This window comes from Rhopalosiphum maidis, chromosome 1, assembly GCF_003676215.2.
Source record: "Rhopalosiphum maidis isolate BTI-1 chromosome 1, ASM367621v3, whole genome shotgun sequence".
Classification (NCBI taxonomy): domain Eukaryota; kingdom Metazoa; phylum Arthropoda; class Insecta; order Hemiptera; family Aphididae; genus Rhopalosiphum; species Rhopalosiphum maidis.
Window position 1 is genome coordinate 58607891 of NC_040877.1, and position 25020 is coordinate 58632910.

Here is a 25020-nt window from a genome sequence, read left to right on the forward strand (position 1 = left end):
CCCGAATCTAAAATATAATTTATATGTTTATAAATATAAATTTGTGTAAGTGTCAATCAGACTGTCTCTTCAGTCATTCTTAAATAATGTCATATTTTTACTATCCTTAATCCTTAGCATTAAAACTTCTTTCTGCGATGTTTACTGGTAAAGTTGCCAATATGTGAAATTATTTCTTGTTACAAACTGGAATTATATTAGGTATAATGTATAAAGAACCCCTTCCACGCATTATGAGGCCAGGAAAAGTGGATTGGTCGAAGCAGAGGCTACTCCAGAGATTTGGTTGAGGGGGGTTCAGTTATAATTTTTTTTTATTATTCTTGTAATCCATACAGAAATATGTACTACGCAATGAATCTTTTAAATACAATACAATAATAATATTATACCCTAATTTTGTATTATAATATTATTTATATTATTATAGTTTATTATTTATAGGTTCTTCGTAGTATAAATAATATAGATAGCAGTATAATATGTTTTTTGTTTGTAATTTTTTTTTAACAATAAACAAATTTTTAGAAATACGGGCTTGGGGGGTCTCTAGCCCCTTCCCCTGAAGCTGCACCTGGGTCGAAAGAATCCTAAATTCTGTGGCGACGAGCTCCGTTGTTTAAGTACTAGTCGGCTGGCCTGTCGCGTCACGCTAAGTCCAAATATGGTGTTTGTATTGCCCTGCGAAATAATAATACACAAACGGAACGGACGGACGGGAGCGCTCAGTGGTGGCGGCGGCGGCGGCGGCGATATTCTCGTCTCATTTTGTATTTATTGTTTCTCTTTCCATCGCGTCGCGCATGCGCCGTCGCTGAAACGTCGTCGGCCGACCTACGGGCTTCGGCCGAGGTTAGTTTAAAAGAGCACTCGTCATCGTGTGCGCAGTCCAATACGTGTCCGCAGTCCGAGAGAAATAAGTACTCCCATCGGTCGTATTCCGTTTTTCGTTTTTTCCCCTCTCGCCGTACACCTGTTGGTGGAAAATACAACGCCGACCGATCACCACCGTCAATATAATTTATTGTTCATATTATATTATAACACGCATGTGTTTAATTATAGAAATTGTTTAGTAATAGTATAATATAAAAACCGACGAGTGCGACGCGCGTTTACAGATAACACGGTTGGTCCGTCTATATAGTCCGTATCAAAACATTGAATACCACATATACACACACACTCACACACACGCACTCAAACGTAGCATAAATCATCGTGTCAATAACGCATTGCGGTGTAGTATAATTTGTCGTCGTCACCGTCGTCGCCATCGTTCAAGTAAAACGCGAAAAATGTTAACAAGTCTCGTTTGATATATCTACAAGAAGGTATCTAACCAAACCACTCTTCCGTCACCGATCTAATCGTCCGGAGAAAATCCGTAAACTACCCACCGACCACCATCACCGGTGTCCTCCACACGTCGTCCAACGACAAAGTTTCCATGAAAATGACGGAAATGAACGCGGTCAACACGCAGAGCATCGCCGACTATTTGGCGCAATTGCTCAAAGACCGCAAACAAATCACCGCGTTTCCAAACATGTTCATGCACGTCGAGCGGCTTATCGACGAAGGTAATTACTAATATCACTATGATTTACTTTAGCTTACTACCGCATTACTCATACACCACAAATTCACAACTGATCGTCGATTAGCTTGTCGTATGGTATCTCGCAACTGCGGTATCGTTTCCGATTCGACCAAAATTTTTTTTTAAACAATTATTATAATCATAACTCTGTCGTCCGCCCACTGGCGCCGCGCGATTAATTAATAATATCTGTAATATTATTATCATAAGCATCGCCGTCATCCGCTGCTGCTGCCGCCGCCTCGTGATAAGAGGTGAGATCTCAGCTGATTTTTTGGTTTCAGCGACAGCCAGCGTGCGTTATTAGTTTTCGATTTTGTAGGTCGCGTTTTTCGTCGCCGTCTGATAAACACTTCGTGGTCGGTACCGACTGGCTGGCCGGGCGGGGGCAGCGGCGAGCATCTCGTTTTTCCCGTTTTGCCCTCCACGCGATACCACTCTACACACGTACACACACCCGTGTGTCTATTTTCGTCGTCTACGATTCCCGGCAGCCTACAGTCTTGTCCACGCGGACGAAAAAAAAATTAATAAATATAATCGTAAAAACGCGTCCGGGGGGGGGGGGGTCACTCGCTCATCTGGACTAAACACTTTTACGCGCTCTTCTAATGTTGTAAAGAAGAAAAAAAAGGTTCGGTCTCGTGTGTTCAGTAATTTTATGCGCGCGTATGTGTGTGTGTTTACGAGCTAGCTCAATTGAAGGCCGCACGCGCGTTCAAAGACGTTGCCATTTACGAGCCGCCGCCGCCGCCGCCGCCGCCGCCGCCGCTGGTCCGTGTGCGTTTGTATGTGCGCGCACGGATTCGGTTTCACGACCGGAATGCGGCGGCGGCGACGTCGTCGGCCGGCAGTGGTGGTACTACACCGCCGTCCCACGTGCTCTACAGGTGCCGCCGCGCGATCTGTGCACCTGTGCGCAGGGATCGCGACGATGGCCGGGACGGCGACAGGGCCTCGCCCCTGTTCGGCTCAACCGTACAGTTGCCTGTGCTCGGTGCCGGGCCCGCAACCGCCGAATGGCTGCCGTTCGTCCCGGGCTGTCCCCGAAAGGGTTTTCCACACACATGGGCGCGCGCGTTGCGCAACAAGTGGGCTCCGGTGCCGCACCCCGCTCAGCCGCAAACGCACAGACTGTCGCCTTAAAATGGGAACGCGCTCGTTTCGTGTAATATACCAATATAACTGCATAACGTTGTTTTACATATTATTATTATTATTGTTTTCTGTCGTGCCTCGAGTGTAAAAGAACACAGTCAATTCAAACGTCAAATACTAAGGCGGTGGCATTGCCATAAATTATGATATACTACGTTATAAAATTAATATTCGCATCGTTATTATTAATTATTATTATTATCGTTATTTGCTCCGTTCATCGTTATTATAGTATCATGCTAAGCAGCTGGGAACGGGAAAAATGCAACCGGGACTGAAAAAATATAGAAATATTACTGTCGAGCAGTGGCAGTTCAATTTTGTTCCATCTATTAGTGATATGCCCTTTATGGGTGTTGCATTTTTCGTGTTATTTTTACGATTTAAACGTTTTAATATATTAAAATTATCCTCTATTATGTCATTTGGACTGTGCGTTTTTAAATAGTTTCCGATTGGTAATGACAAATACTAAAATATAATACAACTACCGTACGACGCCCAAGTTTTATTAGAATTCAAAAAAACTGATATAAAAATAAATAATATGTGCTACTCTGGTTTATCCAAAAAATATTTTAAAAAGTTTAAAGATAAAACTGCATTACTGTGTCTGTTTGCGCTTCTGGTTCTACAACCCTCTGTTGGCTACAGGGGAGTCCTGTATATCAAATAAATTAGTTTTTGTCTAAAAAATATTGTAAATACGTTTGCTTAGCGAACAATCGTGGATTGAAATGTGTGGTTTTGTTCGTGGTGAATATTATTTATAAAGCATTTGTTCGTTAATCGTTATTGAAAAAACAATTTCGTGTGTACAAATGGCGAAGAGTACAATGTGCGTATCCGTACTATGACCGGCACATGACTCAAAACGGCCGAAGTAACGCGCATTTGCCTTGTGTGTTTAGTCCATTGGCGATATGCAAAAAATGTGTGATTCAGTATTATTACAAAAAATCAATAAAATAAAATTTTATTTTTTTTAGAACATTCTACGAGTTTCTTTTATATTTACTTCATATTTTTTTTTAAAAACACTCAATTAATCGTTGAAAGTCTGTTGATGAAATAAATGAAAATCTATATATTTCATTATGTATTCTAATATTATATTATTAGTATAATTTAGTATTTAACTATTGTCTATTATATATGCTTTTATGCGCAGTCATTCGGCCACCGCCCTGACTTATTAAATCGCCAAAAATCCCTCAAGGTTTTATCTCTTAAATATATACATGCAATATTTTCATTAAAACTCGATAAAGTTATCATAATTCTTCAAAAAACGATGTTTTATTTCGTCAGAAAAAAAATTATTCACGTTCCGAGGGGATTCGTCGTCTGCTTATAAATAAAAAAAAACGTGTTGGTGAAGTCAAAATGACGTCATGTTAAATTTAATTAATTTAGTATCTACATTCATAAGTTAACATATACCCTCTATTGTACTTCTTTTAAAATATAAAATAAAAAACTTGATATTCAATGTTATTATAGTATTGGATTAATTATTTATAACTCCTTATTTTTAAATTGCTAGCTAATTTTACTAGCTAATTTTTTTTACATAGATAGAGATGACTATCATTTATAGTTTATAGAATATAGAACATTTTTTGATAGAATAAATAACGCCATATTATGTTATTTTTGACTTTCAATGACTTATTTCGAGTTTCAAAAGTATTTTCAGTATCGTTTTTAATGTTTAATATTACAATATTTCGGGTTTTAACTTTTTTTTATATTTAAGATGTATTTATAATATAATACAATATAAAATTATTTGTATCTAATTTTTTGTATAGAAAGTTAGGAAGCATAGACAAAAATTCATTCAAATTTCAGGTGGGTTAACATTTTTAATAATTTTTGGGGCTTAGGTCCCAAGGCTCTCCATTTTTGTCTATGTTAGGAAGTTAAAATTTGCTTTTTATGAATAATAAATACCAAAATGTAACGTATAAAGGTATTTACTTCTATTGTAAAAATAAAATAGGTAATGATAATACATATTATGTATTTAGATGTGTAACATATCGATCAAGTGGATACAATTTTATTTGTATATTTATCAACAGTATTTCATATTAATAGTCTCTTGGGCTTACACATTTTGCACTTCAATCCTTTTTTAAGATGATATAGTAAAATGTAATAATTTACTTTTTATAGGTTTAATTTCATTGTTAAAATTCATTTGAATTATTGTTAGTTCATTAAACTGTAGTTATGTGTATCTTATCAATACTCGAGTAGAATAGATAAATAAATGAATTACGATTGAAAATTCCTAATTTTTAACAAATACTAAAATCTTTTTGGTTCTTACCTTTGACCAGTTAAATGTCTATGTTTTTTGTTTTTTTCCTTGTTTAAATTATATAGTATGTGAATTAATTATATTGCCATTCACAAAATTCATATTAAAGAACTTTTTTTTCTATAAATCAATTGTTTTGAGAAAGTATAATAGTACGCTCGATGAATAAGTACCATTGTGAAAATGTCGAGTGTTTTTTGGAAGGTATTTAAATATATATGTATAATAATTATTATTTGAGTTGTATATTGTGTTCGCCGCAGTATTTCGATGTCGTTCGAGATGAATATTGTTGAAATATAAGATAGCGACGAGACGTAATCAAATTCCAACTTTCTAATCTAATTCGACGTGAAACAAAAAAGGGTATAATTTGTATCTTTATTTTTATTTGTATTACCTATGTTTGACAAATGCGTTTTACGTGTTTTCGTTCACGGAAACGCGTCTTGTATGTTATTTTATTAAATAAAATAATCTTCGTATGTGATGTAGACTGTAGAGTGCATATGTTACAAAAAATAAATAAATAAATACAAATACAAACGATCGCGTCTTACTCACGATATATCATATACTTAGTTTTCGGTTTCGTGGGCGAGTTGTATTAATATATATATATAGGTATGACTATATAACACGTTAAGTAAAGTAATGACCCGATTTGCGCACAGTCGACTTGATGATATCAATATTGTATGTTATAATATTATGTTCTCGGGGACGCCACTGCCGCATGACGATATTAATGTCGATCAAAGCTATCCGGGACTGCGATAGACAAGCGCGCGGTTCGTTAAGCCGCGGCCAGAGGCTGTATAAATACTTACAGTGTTCGCCGCAAGAAACGTACGCAGTAGATTGTATACGGAATATATTATAATACGATAATATTATCTAGTGCGCAGCAATTATGTGTTTATATATAGCTAACACGGTTTTTGCGGTGCGGTGTACCTACCTACCTACGTAGACCAACCTACCTATCTATACCTATACAATACCCGTTGACTGACGACGACAGCGGCGCTGCAAGTGTAATGTGTCGTGACGCGCACATGTCGCTGCATTTCGAAAGTATATACCTAGTCGTTTGATCTGGGTTTTCTTAACGCTCGGGAAATAGAGGACGCCGTCGTTCGTGTTTCTGCGCCATTTGTCGCGTCCCTCGCCCAATCCTTGAGACTATCATTATACAAGGAGATGACATTTTCCGGAACCACTTGTCGTTGCGTGAAACATTATATCATCTCGACTTGGGCGAAATTGGCCCAAGGCTGTTCGGCAGCGTCGTTGCAGTTTTTAGTCATCCCGCTGATTCGAATAATACGTCTCGATAATATATATTCTGTGGTCGTACATTATTATTATCTTCGTACGTCGTTATATTATAATATGTGGATGATATTTTTTTATAATAATTTCATTCGTTGCAGAGTTCGGCCAAACTGCTGTGTTGTCCGAGAATGACGTGAACAGGAACCGAATGTACCTCAGTTCGTGTATTTCATTCGTTTTGAAAAAAACCTCATTGCACAATAGTTCACTACAGACTCCTTTTGAAACGTTTTTTTCTGTGTTTACCGTCGTATTGGTATATCTGTATGTACTACAGGTGTCGTGTGCTCGCGAACACCCTTTGGGCGCTGACCTACATTACAAGTGTATATCCCCTCTTCAATCACAGTCGTTTTCCCGCTTCCGCGCCCCAGCGCAAATTGCGTTCGTTCTTAGTCGATTCGCATTCAAGCTGCTGCAGGACGCGTTGCACGTGTATTATTGTCATTATAACATTTATATTATTATTGTCGTTGATTATTATATTATTATTATTACTTGGAACATTATTCAGCACGTGGAAATATTATCATCGGAATCCTATGTATATTGTATATAACAGTGATAAATGATAATAGTATAAAAATATGTCTATGAAGATTGTGAACTTATGTGTCACAACTCCATAGGTCGGTGCACATATGTGTGTGTATAATTTTCAACAAACCAAGTGCCACTGACCTGCATTGCTATCTATGGATGTGGTTTGAAAGTTTTTGTCCTCCTCCACTGCCTCAGCCATCGCCACTAATGTCGCGAGTTTCCATACACTCTTATGACTACCAGATGTGCGTCGCGAGACGGCATCGCGGTGCTTTCACACGATCGCATTTTCTTCATTATGCTGTAAAGTCATCACCATATCACCATTTTAGTTTCGGAATTCAAACACTCTATTAACTTCATTAGTTTATAAATTGCATTTTAGATTTGGCCCTAATACAAAGAAAGACTATAAGAGAAATTACGTGATTCGTTTATTTTTCTTAGTACTTCTTGTTTGTAAAGACGGGAATAGAGTTACAAAAGTTCTGATATTGTCTACAATTGACACTTATGGTTATGAAGTTTTATTATTATTTTTTTGCAATAGTTAACGTTTATAAGAGAGCAATTGGAAATTATGTATAAGAGACACAAGTTTAAAGAAAAAACGATAGAAATTTGGTTTATACAAAAATCCTCTAAAAATCGTTTTTAATGCGTTCTTATATCATCATTGTTTTCAAATGCGTGTTACGAACCCGGTTAGGTTAGGTTAAACAGCATCTTGTCTGGCTTTTTTTATGTTATATTATGTGCACACAGTCGTGTTACGTCGTTTGTATACAGTACCACGTTCGATTATCTTATCCAAGCACAAATAACGTTGCTACAACGACGTAAATTTAAAATGGCCGATAATAACATTATTATAATATTATGCACCAGCAAATTATTGGTCGTCGTTTGTCTGGTCGCGGTGTACCCATATTTAATAATATATATATATGATATATTAAGCACTGTTTAACTATAGTGTAATACAAGGTGCGCTGTGGGTGTACATGTATAGCCCGAAGCGTTTTGATATAATATTATTTTAACGAGTGAAAAATTTGTTTTGGCTGGCCCACTTGCCAAAAAAGGGACTGGTCACCGAGCCTGTAATTTTCTAGTGTCCGCGATTGGAAACCGCACAAGAAACCGGAATTTTTATTAGATATATATATATATATATATATACGTAAACGAGCAAATCTCATCTAAGCTAAAGCTGGATGACTATATAGTTCTAGACGTTTAAGTAAAAGTCTTAGTGCCAGGAATTAAATTTCATAACATAATACGAGTATATAAATCAAGATACCTATATATCCTATGCGTTATTTTTTTCGTCACTAATACAATAGATTATTATGTGACATGTGTGCTAAAAACCTGCGTTTTCAAAAATCATTATATATTAATTTCAAAGTTATTATTTTTCTCCATTACTATATTATAATATTTGCGTTCTCGAGTTAAATAATCGTTTAATCGGATTTTGATGTATATGTACATAATAATCAATTTACATAGGACATAGATAATGCTCAAGTTTTTTAAACAAGTAATATTGAAGTGCAATTCTTGATAAATAGGTCAAAGTAAATGTGGTGATTAAATTTTTTATTTATTCGTGTTTTTTTAAATTTTTACTCGTTCAGAAGTTTATTATGTGCAGTGTGTACACATGACTCGTCCATTACAAATCGGTTAAAAAAAACCATGTGATTAACAATATATATATTTTTTAAATAGTATACCTATATTGGCTTTATACATTATAACAAGTAGTGTGATATACACAAATACGCAAAACGAAAATTATATTATAAACTATGGTAAACACTTAACGTAGTTAACTTGTTGTTTCTCTCCAAACACACTTTACTGTAAATTGCATAGTAATAATAGTAATAACTGTTAATAATAATATATAATATGTGTTAAATGTTCCACGCTCCTCGTGTTCGTTCGGATCTATCATGTGAAACAATTTTCGTTGTTTTAAATGAAAATAATATTTCTGTGTCAAACGTTTACCCTTACCTCATGGTTTTTTAAACGGGTATTACGAATTCAACAGGAGATCTTATCGTTCGTTTCGATGGTTAAAGAACCGTTAGTAGACTTTCGTGTGATTTGTCAATAGTCATCACACATGTAGCTATGTAGCACTTAAATACATTAACATTGTGCGCGGATGGGAAATCAATTTCTGATATAACTTTTGGCCTTGGGTGCGGTGGGGGCAATGTTGATCGTTTTTTAAAACCAATTTGTACATACGTTTTTATATTTGAACTCGACTGTAATTGTTCATTTAATTTAGAAATAATTGTATTCCGTCGTTCGTGATATTTGTCCAAGCAGCACCAGCAGTAGCAGTCAAACACCGTATGTTTGTTGATTATTATGATATTTTTATGCGTGCAGTCTTTCGACCACCACCGCCGTCCCGTCGTCTTATTAAATCGCGATAAATCCCTCAAGGCTTTCTCTTATGTACGTGGAGCAGTTTCATGCTTGATAGTTATTGTCGTTTCTCAAAGAACGGTTTTGTTTTATATTTCGTTCAACAAAAAAAAAAAAAAATACCATGTACCGAGGGGATTCGTCGTCCGTTTATAAATAAAGAGCGTGTTGAAAAAGTCAAAATGGCGTCACAGCAGATGCCAAGTGCATTGCGTCTATTCTTGGACCTGGCGTCTGTATTGCGTGTGTTTTCTCCCCTTCAAAGGACTCTACGGCGTGTACCAACGCATCGAAGGTTGAAAAAAAACACTCGGACGATCATACGCGTTAGTTTGTAATAATAATGTACCCTGTTACGAAAAACGAAAATAACAAGTTTTTGGTCAACGCCCGCATATGCAGTAAATTATTAGATCAATCTATTATTATTAATACCACCCCGATGATGGGGGTTGTTTAATTTTTCACCATGTGCGAATACCCGTACAATCATAAATAATTGACGACCATTTGTATATTGCATTATTATTATTAATGACAATATAATAACAATTTTGATAAATAATAATATCCACGACAACGGCTTAAATCGTATGTACGTGTCTATATAATATTTACATATGTATGTATGTATGTATGTATGTATGTATGTATGTATGTATGTATGTATGTATGTATGAATGTATGTATCATGTAATGTGTGCGCGTTTTAGCCTTGACGGTCGGAAAGAAAGAAAGGCGGTGGCAGCGGCATCGACGAGATTGGTAATTCGAGACACATCGCGCGACTGAGAACAATGTGAAAACGATATTTTATATAGATGAACATGTCACACTCGTCGACTTCTGAGTCGGCGGAATCGTGTATTGTTTTACCCGCTCGTAATCTAATATCCCCCTCCATCGCCTAGAGAAATGGTTTTTCAAAATAGGCAACGGGATCTGTAGGTATTAACTGTACACCGTACACGTATAATATAATCGTGTGCGTACATACTAGGATTATATGTAAGTTATTATTCGTTTTCCATCTTCCCGTCTTGGCATTGACCCTTCATGACGATTCCACCCTTTTGAGAACCACTGAACTGCGACGATACAGTACCTACAATTTTTTCCGTTTCGTATTATATTATGTATACGTGTGTATATAGTATATAATGTGATATATAAATAACAATAATAAATGATTCAAACGCCATATAAAGAATACGTGGTAACGTGGCTTAAACATTACACACGCACATATGTTTTCGTCGGTAAGACAAAGCACGGAAACCTCCTCGTGATGATGCATCCTGTGTACTGTATATGCACTATGCAGTATAGTATAATATTTATAATATTAGAATTGTTATGGTTTAGAGGGAATGAAAATATATTAACTCTTGGAATATCTTTTAATGAGAACCGAACGCGCGCAAATGGTTTTTTTTTTTTTTTGGCACTCGTTTTAGTTTTTAGATGACATTTTTAAATGCATAACGTCACATAAAATGCATTACAAACGTGTTTTTTAATGAGCCACGTACATTTTCAGACGTATTTTTTTATTTTTTGTAACTATTTTAATACTTCTTGTTATAATTATTACACCTACACACCCGACATGCGACGATTACTCGAAAATGTTTGTTTTAGAGCTCTACGGATTTGGAACTTATAATAACGTGTGCATCTATAACTTTGGCCGATAATCCGTTTTGCATCAATGTATTATCTGTAGTGTGCAGCAAATACAAACAACGTACGCATATTGGCTACTATGTATAACGTTGGATTATATGATTTTTTTTTTTTGTGAAAGTCTGCTCTTCAAACGCTGAAAGTGTTCCAGCACATAACAGATGGTACCAATATATAATATTGTATACGGTTTTGTTTTTAAATCCGTTTCTCGATCAACTAGTTGCACCATGCAACCATGGTGACCGTAGCACTGCAACAGCAGCAGGTTTATAGTTTCTATAATATTATTGTATTATATTCCGTTTGAAAACGATAGCCGCCCGCGGCTTCATCGATATCGTGCGCTACACGTTACTTAAGATATTTGGGGGCTGTGCTGCGCACTGTACACAGATTTTCACTTGCCATCATCCCTGTGGGCGGTGCGTATGTAAGACAATGATAATACAATATTCGTATACGTATTATTTTATTATTGTTATTCGTATTTGGAAAAAAATAAAGGGTTCCGTTTGTCGAGACCTTGATGCGCGCGCCCCCCTCCGGTTCAGCCAACCGGTTTTTATTACTAGCATTATAAATGCGTTCGGAATCTCTCGGGGCCGGTTTTCGGCCGCCGCACAACCGATGTTTCGATGAACACACAGTACCACACAGTTACTACGTACGTAGACAGTCTAAGGCCTATGTGGCGGAAGGGCGGCGAGGTGTATCTCTTATTATATTGTATGGTCAAATGGCAGAAAAAAAAAACAGTCTATTTCGATTTACAATATTTTCGACGTCGTCAACCGGTAGCGTGTGGGTGTGCGGGTATGTGTAAGAGAGTTGTGTGTCCGGCGTGTGGGATGATTTCCTACTCCTTCTCGAATATACATCTTAAAAACATAATAATAATATTAAATGATAATAAAAAAACAATTTGTACACGCCCGTGTGTACGATTCTTCCATACCGAGTCATTGGAGGAAACCAGCCCGACCTTTGAATGGATTTATTCATGATATAATATCACATTATATGATTTCCGCGCACCCGCTCGTCGTCACGGCCAGTAGTTAGCGGCGACGGCGATGTAGTTTCTGTGTGTATTATACATGCTACGCCGTCCACCGCCCACCGACCTGACGAAATCCGACAGGCTCTTTTGACGTGTAATTTTTCCTTATTATTTTGATACGACACTGCTGTGTCTATCTTAATTGATCGAAATTGAAAAGAACAAAACGTTTGGGCAATCCCATTAATTTGCTGCAGCGCACCCGGTCGTCGCGGGAACACCACCCAAACCAACGTTAGCGAAACTTATCATTTTGCTTTGTGTTGTTATATTTAGTTGTTATTACGTTAATTTTATCCTACTCTCGAGAATATTTGCTACTTTGTTCTGTATGAGAATAAAACACGATCGGTAGCATATTAGCATTATTCCGATTGGACAAAACAATGACATGATGTAAATAGTATACACATCATTATTTTAATCAACTCTCATTTCGTTAACAAATTCAAATGTTATATTGTTTAAACTCGTTGACGTTCAATATTTTTAGTTTTTTTCAAAAAGCTTATTATCAAATTAATCTTATTATTTTTATACTGGTGCATTGAATATTACCATTTGGACAAAAACCATATCTTAATCTTTGTATCAAAAAATAGGTACACAATTTACACGACCGGTACACCTTTTAAAATATGCTACTATGACGGAGATTATTTATTGGTTTATTTTTCTGAGGATTTGGTATTTTTTCATGAGATCCTTTTTGTATTTTTCACTATTTGCTCCTGTTATTTGCACGATAAGTCAACTGTCGACCTTGTGACAGACAACCCTTCTCTGTTAAGACAATAGGTAACAGGTGTTTAGACATATTTTTATTAAACACGAAGGGTTAAAATTATTCTTCTGATCGTGATGGTGGAGTTGTACAAACAGAAAATAGAAAGAATAATAATATGATACCATATTTTGTTCTATACGCCGAAAATTTTTAAAATTTTTACAAGCTATACAGTGCACGCCGTGTGTAAATTAAATATGTTATAAAGTTACAAATATAGAAAAAATAATTGATGACAACCACCTATATCATATTCATATTCGTATCGAAACCATCATTACCATTATTATTACGTAAAAAGTCTTATCACGTATTACCTTTTGAAATATAACATTTTAACGCAATAATTGCGTTTTTATAATGCTGTGCATTAACCTGTGATTTTTGTTCACAGAAATAACCAAAGTCCGGGCCAGCCTATTCGAAGTGAACGGCGTGAAGAAGGAACCGTTGGTGCTGCCGGAACCAGACGGCGCGCCCGTCACCATTACCGAAAAAGTGTTTGTGCCGGTTAAGGACCATCCGGAGGTAAGATCGTGAGGCGTTTGATTTATTGTAGTTATTACGCATTATTATCGTTATTGTTATTTTCCGGGGCGCGGGCGCGACGTAATATAACTGTAATAAACTATATCGTTTATGCAGCGATAGCAGGGAAGGACTCGATATTCTACGGACGTAATTTTATCATCACAAAATGATCCATATTAATGTTTAAAACAATATCAAATATTAATATAAATTCGGTTCCAGCGGTGGTGGTTTGGCGTAAACGATGCTGGTGTTAACGGTGGTGCTTTATGCCGACTCGGCATGGCTAAAAATAGAGGAAATATCGTGTCGCCTTCGCCGCCCACGCCGCGCCATCTTACCGGTACACATGCAGTGCCAAGATCCCAACTCGTATCGTGTGTCCTCCCCCGCTACCAGTCGATTGGCACTCGCCCAAATGACGGCTTCTACAAACGAAAATAAATTTGAAAATCTTACCGTAAACCAAGAATGAGGAAAAAACATGTAACCTGCGCTCTTTTCGCTGGACATTTGCTCGTCAAGGCGAATGTGTAATATTGTTTATTATTAAATCCGTTATCGATGATTTTCTCGCACATTGTACCTATGTACTGCTATCTCACGTCGTAGTGGGGAGGGTGTGGATAAACCGAAGGATGACCATCAAACGTCCATGGGATAATGAAATCACCGGTATTGGGTTTCACATGATATATTTCAACGTTTTATTATATTAAAAAAAAAAATGCGAAGTAGGTAGGTTAAAGATTATTTGATCTTTTGTCCGATATTTTGCTCTATAATGTGTGAGTGTATTTCATTCATTGTTCAAGGTCGTTACTTCCTCCCTCGCTACTATCTATCTTGTCGTTTTCCTAACGTGGTAACCCACAGTCCACGTTTCAATATTTTTATTTTTGCTTCTTCGTCGCTTTCGCCTCCGCCCCGGCATGCGCTTGCGCTTGTTTTAAACTGCATGTGACATCTGCACCAGATGTCTGCATGAAAAATATCCCCTTTCTCCTGTAGACATTTCTATAAATATGAGTGAAGTCGTCTCGTGTACACTGTACATGTGTGGTTATTTACAACCCAGTCGCATCCCTCGTCACCACTATTGCCGCCCTCTTTACAATCGAATACCGGACGTTTACGTCCCGTTGCTTCGTGTTGCTGTTGAAGCAGCCCTGTTCTAAAACGAATTATTTTAAATAAAAACATCCAAGTGCGTTTCTTTATTGAGAACGATGAAAATAATATACTACCTACTATACCTACTCGCATAATCCCCGTCGTGCGTTAAACCTAGCGAAAACGTGACTGAGTCGATTTTGATTGTTTTTTTTTTTTGTTAGATGAAATGTATATCGATACCACCAGTTAAGGTAGTTTTAAAATAACCTAACAGTTCTTCAAATTTAGAGTTGTAATTTTAAGTAACTTGAGGTTAAGCTACTGTTTTACATATCAAAAAATTACCATGTAATCAAATCAGAGAAATTTAGGGAAAATATAAACTTTCCAAACAAAAACTAAAAATTTCAATTTTATTAATCTTTTTTAAATTGACATGGTCACCAACAGTTGTATTTTATTTATATAATTATAATAATATAATTTTATTAAATCAAATGTTAATTAATTTTTTAATTAATCGGTAAAAAGATTAACCACTTAAATATGATCACAAGTAAAAATTGGTAGGTTGTAAAGTCAACAATAAGTTGTTTTAAGACTACCTGTACTGATGGAATCAATGCGTCCCTTCAAAAACAATGTATTTCTTGTAATATTATTTTACTAACAATTTATCGTGTAGGCAGAATGTGGGTAGGCAATGTGTCCAGTGGCGTAAATAATGATCAGTTTGTTTGAGTGCGAGTCAAAGATGGCCGCTCGGAGTGACTATGGCGGTGATTAATCTGTAAAAAATAAGTCTCCTCACGACGAGAAACGCGCGCTCTCTTTGTGCCGGCAGCGGTGTTGACCTTTTTTCCTGTTTGAATCTATTTTTAAGGCACCGTAAAATAATATTTTGGGAAAAACAACACTTGCTAATAAAATAAAAATTCATATTTATCATGGTTTATAGCGTAAAATTTAAAATGCTTTGTATACACTGTACCTATATTTTTTAAGCTATTATATGATTTGACATTTTTTATTTATTAATTTATTTATAATTACACTGTATGTTTTATTCATTATTACCGCATAATATGCTATAATAGATCTTGCTGATCCACTCACAATATCTTGCAATAGGTTAAGTATTGCAATCAAATAATATTTTTATACGTTATTGAGCTATTTAGGTACCTATGTGTTTTCTTTTATTGCATTCTTCAAAGAATTCAATTATTTTGAACACGTTCAATTTAAATTCTTTAGAGTATTTATACATTTTCTCTAGTATTAATAATTTATTATTTATTATAACTATGACCAAGCTTTCAACAATTTTTTATATAAATAATGCACAACTTGTACTTCTGTTGCGTATATTATGTTGTAATGGTAGAAAATAATGTAAAGATATTGTTCAAGATTTTTTTCATTTAGTTTAGAAAATTGACTATCTATTTACTATTTACAGGAAATAGATAAATTCATTATTAGTATATGTTTAATTTTTAATCTTTATCTTTATAAAGTATATTGTCATGATTTGTCAATAATATTGGCTTTTAACATTTAATTAACTGCAGAACTTATAAGAAATTCATTATTTTACTTAATTTTCCTATTAACATTATAAATGTTAGAATATTGTAGTACTTGCATATTTTATTAAATATAGATTGCAGTTGCTTTAAAACTAGTTAATCGTTATATCTATATAGCATCTTTGAAAATTGTAAAAATATATTCAAATGTGCTAGGGAATTTGTTGTTGAATTAAAAATGTCTATATTAAAACGTATTTGCATTTTATTTTACACTAATTTTTCACCAATAAACTATTAGTGTCGTTCTTCCTAAACACTTTCTGGTTGAGTCGTTGAGAAGTGCAATTTACGCAATTCTGTTTTTTTTTTATTCTAATTCCTTTTCTCCAGTAAAAATAATGACATCGACCGCCTTTTACGCTGATCAATTTATCATGTATATTCTCTTATATAGTGACAGGGAGGAAAACGAAGTTTAAATGTTACGCATTTAGTAGAATGGGTTTGGCATGTCCTTGGTGCATGTGTTTATATAATAATATAATATTTGTAATACTCAACGGATTGAATGGGATGGTCCGAAAGACATGTCCGGTCGTGGATGCCCATTAATGGACAACAGTGGCGTATATATATTTTTCTAATTTTTATTTATTATTTTTATTTTATCTACTCTACAATTGCGACCTACGTAAGTTATAGGCGTTATGGCGAATAGTTCTGAGGGGGAGTGGTGAAAGAGTGGGATAGGAGAAAAGGAACTTATTACTCACATCAATATATTCAACGCGGGGTTGGAGATGTATATATAAGAGCGATTTGCATCTTGTCATCATCATCATTATTATAATTTTATTAAAAATCTAATGAACGATGTATGCATATCGCAGGCGTAATAATGGCATTTCCAAAATGAGTAATCCCACGCTATTAAATTTCCATATACTACCACCGTGTGTATATTGTATATATTATTTTCGTCTTTTAAATCGTCGTCGTCTACACACACTTCTATTTGTATATATATATATATATGTGCAATGTTAAAGATCATAAACGTGCCAGAGAAAACATGAGAGGACCATATGGTCGGGTTCTTTTTTAGGATCGTGACAACGCTGAATATGGCCAACAAGCAATGGCGCCCTCGCAGTCTCTGCTGTCGCCGCCGCCGCCATTGCCTTGTGTCCTTAGTGTTTCTTAATTTTTTTTTCTATCCAAAATCATTTTTCCGTTTCTTAGCAATTCTTCGTTCATTCGTAATAATAATAATAATAATAATAATAATAATAATAAATGGTGACAAATGAATTTTTGTGAAACTCTTGTATATCGTGTACATGACATTTGCATATATATTATATTATTATTATTTTAGCATATGCCCGGCGAGAGTGCGAGGAACTGAAGTTTAGGGAAGAGAGAGAGAGTGAGAGAGAGTGAGTGAGTGTTGGCTTGCCTATAAAGAGAGGGGTTTTAATCCTTTTTTGGTGTTAGCACTGTCGTTATTCGGGTTTGGCCAAAAACGGTTCATTAGCACAACGACTATGTTATTGTGATGTGTGGTAGTTAGTTATTTTTTGTCGCCGCAAACCATTGTTGTGATTTGTGGTGGTGTCCATTATCATCGAGTCGTTACTATATATATATGTATACAACAATAATTAATAATAAAATATACCTATTATATATTTTATTTATCCTTAACCGGCGGTAAAATTAATTGTTGAGTCTTCTCGCGTGAATTACTATTTTTTTCTGACTTGTCACTTCAGGTCGTCGTGAACTCTTGAATTTAGTTAAATCGGGAGGAGTGGGGTATATACAATCGCCATTTAGATGAATGTTTCACGATGTTGGTATTTATTGTATAATTTTTTACTTCGTGCAGAATTTGATTTAGTGGATAGTATAATAGTCTGAAATTCTTATTTGTTTATCTATGAAATGTTTGTAATATAATTATATTTGTATATATAGTTTATTAAATATTATTAGTATTATAATTAGTAATACCTACGCATATTATATGAAAACTAATCTCATTATCGCGGCGTATTTGTAACATGTTTTATTATTTTGATAATGTACAATAATGTGTTCAATCTATAAATTAGTGATTTTATGCTCAATTATCGGCTTTCTATTATATTGAATCCGCCGAGGTCATCGTAGTATACCTAAATCTACATTATCATTCGGGTCCTACAATAACAATTTCGATGAAACATTTTGATATTGTGATGCGTCATTAGTCATACTTAACTGTTAACTATAGGACTGTGCGTTATATTTGCAATTGTTATATATATGTATAATTGATTAATATAATAAGTGTAATAACCAATGTACAGCGACATGGGTCATGGAGTTTGGTACAGTTTAACTTCATAAAATTATTAGTTTTGTACTTTTATCTCGTTTAAATATGATGTAAAGATTATACAATGTTTGTGCGGGTAACTGAGAGTGAGTGAAGTGTAAATTAATCATTAACACCGTGTTTTTGTGCGAAATAATTACGAAAAGAAATTAGAAACGAAAAAAGATATAAAAAAACTCGCATAATACGGGCTACTATGATTATTGGTTTTTTTTTTATATCCGCGCCATACTGATTAAAAAGCATCTATATTTTTAGGAGAATTTCGAATATCTGCAGCACCATTGCCTCTGGTGTGAAGTTAGCGATTTATAATATATGCCGGAATTGCTACGGCTTAAAATATAGGTACACAATATGATATTTTAATCCGTGGTAATACCGTCGTAGTAGTCGTAGTGCCATAACAATATTGTAGAGGACGAGGTGTAACCGCGGTTACGCATGTCTACAGAGGAGTGCCATCCATAAAATAATAGTTAATGCACAGTCAGGTTTTGTAGGACTATTATTAATTATTATTGTCATCGTCCACTTCTTGATCCAGCGGTGTAACAAAGGGAAATAAAAATAGACGACGAGTCCCGTGCAATGTTTAAAACGTGAAATTGACGTTTCGGTAATTTTTTTAAACAATATTTCTACTACATAACAATTATATTACGTTATCATCGTAAATGTATGTGTTTAGTCACACGTTGTCGTTGTGGATTAGTGGTGGCTAGGTTTTTGAAAATAATTGGTTGGGACGTAAAAATCGGGAAATAATTTTGTACCATAACTCAATAATATACATTTGCAATTTAAATACCAAGTTATTGTATTTGGTTATGTCTAGGGTTGATAGATCAAACATCGCACTTGATAACTGCTGTTAGTTATTTTTAAATTTAAAACATTTGAAAATAATATTCAGTAATCAGTAGGACCATTGATTATAAATACTAGTATTTATTTATAATCAATAGTAGAACTTAAGTTACTTCACTTAAATATAATAAAACATTTAATAATGAACATTTAGGTATTTAAAATATAATATAAATTAATTACAATCGTGCATTTAAAACTAAATAATATTATCACCATCGCGCTATCACATTATAACGTTATTATGTAGTGTAACGAACCGATATAGTTTATATTGATTGGATAGATGGCTTGCGAAAATATAAACTTAATTTTTTCTGTAAAATTTCATTCAAATGCATACTCGTTGGTTATATTATGTATAATGAGCCACTACAATTTTAAATGCAAGGATATACTTCTCTTTTACCGACCGTAAAATATAAGAAACGCAATTATTAATACACTCAGCCTGAAATACAAATAGGCGCAACTGGTCTATGCCCGGTTGTTCACATAATCACATATGACGTCTAAAATGTCCCAACCAACCTAGTCATTTATATGTATATATATTGCTGCATAATATTTGTATACGCCGGTCGTAAAAAGGAAACCTCGCGTGTTTAAAATGCCATTTGTATATTTGAGTCAATTAGTGTAATATTATAATAGTGATGAGTTAAGACCACTGGACTGTTTATATAATCGTAATGTATACACTATAATTATAATTATTATATATTATACCATACGTGTATGGTGTGTGTCAAAAAGACGAAAACCGTTTTAAGTACGTTAGTCGAAGAAATCGACATACGTATCCATTGGGTGCTCGTCGAAAGATAGCCGACGATATTGTGTAAATAAACACGATTTCAACGTCGTTTCAAATGTCGACAATGTCGTTATTATCTAACGATTTGTTACATTAAGTGTCTCCTCAGTATATTAATCTGCACTTTACATTAATTATTCATAAATCGTAATCTACAATACATACAATACTGAATATATTAATATTAAATGTGAGGAATTGAGGATCTCTGTTTATTTGAATAGTGTTGGTGATCAATTTATTTCGAAATATAAATTAAGAACTGTACAATACAGCTGCGAGTAGGGAGTATCACGAGAAAAAACGAAAACTTTTTGATGAAAATTATACTGGTTATTTGTATACTGTGTTTGCTAATATTTCTATGATTTTTACGACTCATTTAAAATATATATCTCATACGAATAATACGATAATCGTTGCTGTCAACATGTCATTATGATTTTTATATTTGTTTCCTGTTTTATTTTAAATGTTTTCTAACTCTCAAATACGATTTTAACAATAGCTTTGTATTGTTGTTTTAGTTCAACTTTGTCGGAAGAATATTGGGCCCACGAGGTATGACGGCAAAACAATTGGAATTGGAAACCGGATGCAAGATTATGGTTCGAGGAAAGGGTTCAATGCGTGATAAGAAAAAGGTATGTACCTATAAAAATTAAGTGTTAATTTTATATTGATTTTTCTTGTCTAACACTGTGCATAAATATCATTTATTTGCTAACACTATTATCGGGAATTGTTCATGCAGAATCGTAAGTAAAGATGAATTGGATGAATTGGATAGTTTCAATTGTTTTAACAATTAACTATTATTGTATATTTTTCAAGGAGGAACAAAACAGAGGTAAACCCAACTGGGAACATTTGAGCGAAGAACTACATGTTTTGATATCCGTTGAAGACACTGAAAACCGGGCTAAGCTCAAGTTGAAGAGAGCTATCGATGAAGTTAAAAGGCTTCTTGTACCAGTTAGTTGAAATTATTAATTTTACAAATCTTTTTATGATTGTCAAATATATTCAAATATATTAAAGCCATAATTACTTTTTAGGCTGATGGAGAAGATGAATTGAAGAAACGCCAACTAATGGAACTTGCTATCATCAACGGAACGTATAGGGACTCAAACGCTAAAGCCTTAGCAGCAGCAGGTAAATTAATCTTTACTACTTGTACCAAAAATAATTATTATTTTTTTAGTATTTTAATCATAATATATTAACATTTAAATATTCTAGCTTGCGATGAGGAATGGCGTAGGATGGCTGTTGCAGCAGCTGCTGAGACACAGCGACTTTTGTCGCCACATGGTATGGGTGGCCTAGCCACAACTTTGAGACCACAAACTGCCACACCATTAACTGCGCCACTTATATTATCGCCACGTATCCCGACTGCCATTACTACCAGCGGTGGAAATCCTGGTGCACCTCAGCTATTGTCTCCAGCTGAACATCATCATCATGCTGCAGCAGCAGCAGCTGCAGCTGGTCTTATATATACACCATATGCTGATTATGCCAACTATGCATTAGCTGGATCACCATTGATCACAGAATACACTCCTGCCGATCACTCGGGTGCGTTGTTGTTTGTTTGTTAAAAAAAAAAAAAAGATTTATATAAATATATATTTTATATATATTTATATGGTGTATATGATTGAATGCGCTTGGGAGACTGAGAAATCATTATTCAGGATGAAAATAATTTAAAACTACAATTAAAATGCCCCTGTTCAAATATCACTAAACAATTATTAGTTTTTAATAAGACTGAAGAAAAACACATATGAACCTAATCAGTATTTTTACTTTTCAAAGCAAACTGTTCTTGAGATATTTTTTTAAATTTTAATTTATTTTTATTATTATATTAAAAGAATGTTCGGCCAGATACATGCTAATGGTTCCAGAACTACAAGGGCTCACCTACCGTCACTGGCCAAATCAACGTTAGTACCATCCTTAGTATTTGGCCATCCAACCCTTCTTTTTTTATGTTTGTGAGGTGCTATCTTATTTATTATTTATGTATAATTTTAGGAATTAATTTTATTTCAATATTCCTTATTATTATTTTTTTATTATTATGATTATTATTATTATTATTATTATTATTATTATTTATATAACTATTATTTATCTTGTTTATTTTATTATGATTACGATTATTATTTTTTTTTTTTTGATTCCTTAATTTTTTTGCGCGCTTTTAATCAATTTTATTACACAAAGCTTTTATTTTTATAGTAATTATTTATAGATTTTATTTTAGTTATATATGCATATATATCCCTTCTTTATCTCTGTTTCTTTCGCGTTTAGTTAGTTCAAATATTAGTCTAACTCAACTAAAATATAATTTTTAAAAAAACTAGGTGTGTACTAATGAATTTAATACGGTAATCAAACATTTTTCCTAATAATACTCCTCAAGTACTTCCTTTTGAAAAAAAATAATAATTAGAATTTGTAATCTAACTGGTAAAACAATTTTAATAAATAATAACAATTAAACAAATCCTTATTATTTTATAATATTTTTCAGTTTTGAAATTAGTGAATTTAAAAATATCTCTCGTATCTTCTTAGTCAATATTTTCAACTAACCGGGACAAATATTTAAATAACTTTTAGAAATATGTAAACCAAGGTGTGACTCTAACATTAATAGTTAATTCTAAAGTTTTAACAATTATAAAACAAAATATTAAAAACATTAGGACCCGAATTAACAAAATACTTGAGGGACCAAGAAGAACCACCAAACAGGTTTTTTACTCATAAGAAGAATATATACTTCTGATACTTAAAGTTCCTTAATTTGATAAGAATGAAATACCATGACAAACACTTTTAATATTTTAATTATGTTTATATTATATTATATTATAATATTATTATAAAAAAAAAAATACTCAGGCTGATTATATAATTAATGTAATGTATATTATTTTTGTAATTATTTAGTACACATCTATGTTTAGAATTTGTTATACATATATAATATATATATTTATATATTTTAAATTATAATTACTATTATTTTTGTACAAGTTGTAGGGGGTCGACGTTTTAAAATGGAACCTGGCTCTGTAACGGTGTTTTTATAAATGCACTACAAAAATTAATTTTCAATAAATAAATAGAAATAATATGTTTATAGCAGGTGCAGCAGCCGCGGTTGCGGCGGCGGCTCAGGTCGCCAAACAAAGAAGGCATTTGACTCAGATCAGGGATCATCCGTATCAGAGGGTTGGCACTTCGATTGTCAATTAAAAAAAAAAAAAAAAACCAAAATTAAAAAAAAAGTTCTTTGAATCTGAAAGGTCAGTTGCTATTCGTTTTTAATTTAGGGTTAGACAATCATAGTTTATAGGGTGTAATTTGGCGCGATGATCAAATTTCAAAGATCCCAATTTTTTTTACATCAATTTCAATGACCCCCATGCGTAATTATTTTTATTTATGCTTCTTTTTTTTTTCTAGACCTTTTTTCGGTTGTGATATTTTTATTTATTTTTCTCATCATTTATTTGTGTTTATGTAGGTATACTATTATTATTATATACCTACATATAATTTATTAAATAAATATCTATATATTCATTTATTATTAATTTATATACATTTTATATTTTATATTTTACATTTTTTTTTTTGCTTGTTACGGCAGTATTATGTAGGTGTAGGAGCTACATATATATTAATTTGTAGATGTAACATATTTAAGTATATTTTTCACGTATTGTGTTCTAATATTGTATTTAACAGCAAAACCGAAGATTTGTTTATTGGTGAAGGTAGACATCTATCAAAATTATCTACGATTACTACGAAACATCCCTTATTTTGCACTATAATATTTAAATTTAATGCATATATATAAACAGTGGAATGAAAAAAAACTTACATTACTGATTAAGTAATAAAAATAATAATCACATGAAAGTTTTTTTTTGTATTACTCATATGTATTTTACGTCATAACGCTTTTCATTCATATGGTAGTAAAATATTGTACTAATAACTATTGAAATACAATCGACAGAACACTTATGTTTGTCATTGGCGTACTTATACTAATACAATAATAGAACATAATACTTTTAGCTGCTATTTTTTTTTTTTGAAATATTTCATTACTAACATGTTTTTTTTATTTATTTTTTATTTAACCTCAAAAAAAGGCTTGCGGAGATCTAACATACTGGACCTTTATTTTAACACCACACAATGCAGCCTGCGGCCGAAGTGCGACGATTGCCAGACGGAACTATAATTAACAACTAAACAATATCATTCTGCGCACATATATACACACTTAAAAAACGCAATGTTGCACTTGAAATTATTCGTCTAACCAATATCTGTCTGTCTAATCATTTTCGTATAATAATATTTGTTTTATTTATATTATTATAGTGTTTAATATTGTTTCGTAATATTACAATTAAAGACTAGATAGATTTATTTTGTTGAGTCCCTTGATGCCTTTAAAAACATATGTATCTATATATTTGTTTATTTTGGTATTAATGTCGACAAACGTTATACGCTTGTCATCACTAGTCTTAGTATTTTTGTTTGTTTATTTCCTGAACACTGAACCACCACAATGGTCTAATAATACAAAGTATACGACAATTAAAAATATAAAAGAATATTGAACAAACTTTTTTTACAACTCTACTTATCAAATTTGCTTAGTTTAAACAAGGATATAAAATAAGAAAATTAAAAAAAAAATAAATATAAATATTTTTTTTTTATGTTGTTATTATTTATAAGAACT

General features: G+C 33.4%; 1 protein-coding gene across 3 annotated transcripts; it reads left to right on the forward strand.

The window, feature by feature from the left end:
* Nucleotides 1–870: 870 nt before the first annotated feature.
* Nucleotides 871–24452, forward strand: LOC113556129 (protein held out wings). 3 transcript variants are annotated; one of them, XR_003405449.1, is made up of 9 exons: nt 871–1583; nt 13359–13492; nt 20744–20860; nt 21051–21191; nt 21275–21374; nt 21462–21803; nt 22106–22177; nt 23392–23554; nt 24416–24452. XR_003405449.1 is itself a non-coding variant. In XM_026960905.1 (8 exons), the coding sequence occupies exons 1-8, from the start codon at nt 1451–1453 to the stop codon at nt 23502–23504; spliced, it is 1152 nt and encodes a 383-aa protein (XP_026816706.1). In that variant the 5' UTR covers nt 871–1450; the 3' UTR covers nt 23505–23555. The 3 variants fall into 3 exon arrangements, 1 of the variants encoding a protein (XP_026816706.1); XR_003405450.2 differs by lacking the exon at nt 22106–22177 and having other exon boundaries at nt 24416–24449; XM_026960905.1 differs by lacking the exon at nt 24416–24452 and having other exon boundaries at nt 23392–23555.
* The last annotated feature ends 568 nt before the right edge of the window (nt 24453–25020 follow it).

What these genes read in the sequence shown, in the direction of transcription:
- LOC113556129 (XM_026960905.1), top strand. Translation starts at nt 1,451, where the DNA reads ATGAAAATGACGGAAATGAACGCGGTCAACACGCAGAGCATCGCCGAC. An exon ending in CGGTTAAGGACCATCCGGAG is followed by an intron (nt 13,493 to 20,743) that starts GTAAGATCGTGA and finishes TTGTTGTTTTAG; the next exon opens with TTCAACTTTGTCGGAAGAAT. An exon ending in TTAAAAGGCTTCTTGTACCA is followed by an intron (nt 21,192 to 21,274) that starts GTTAGTTGAAAT and finishes ATTACTTTTTAG; the next exon opens with GCTGATGGAGAAGATGAATT.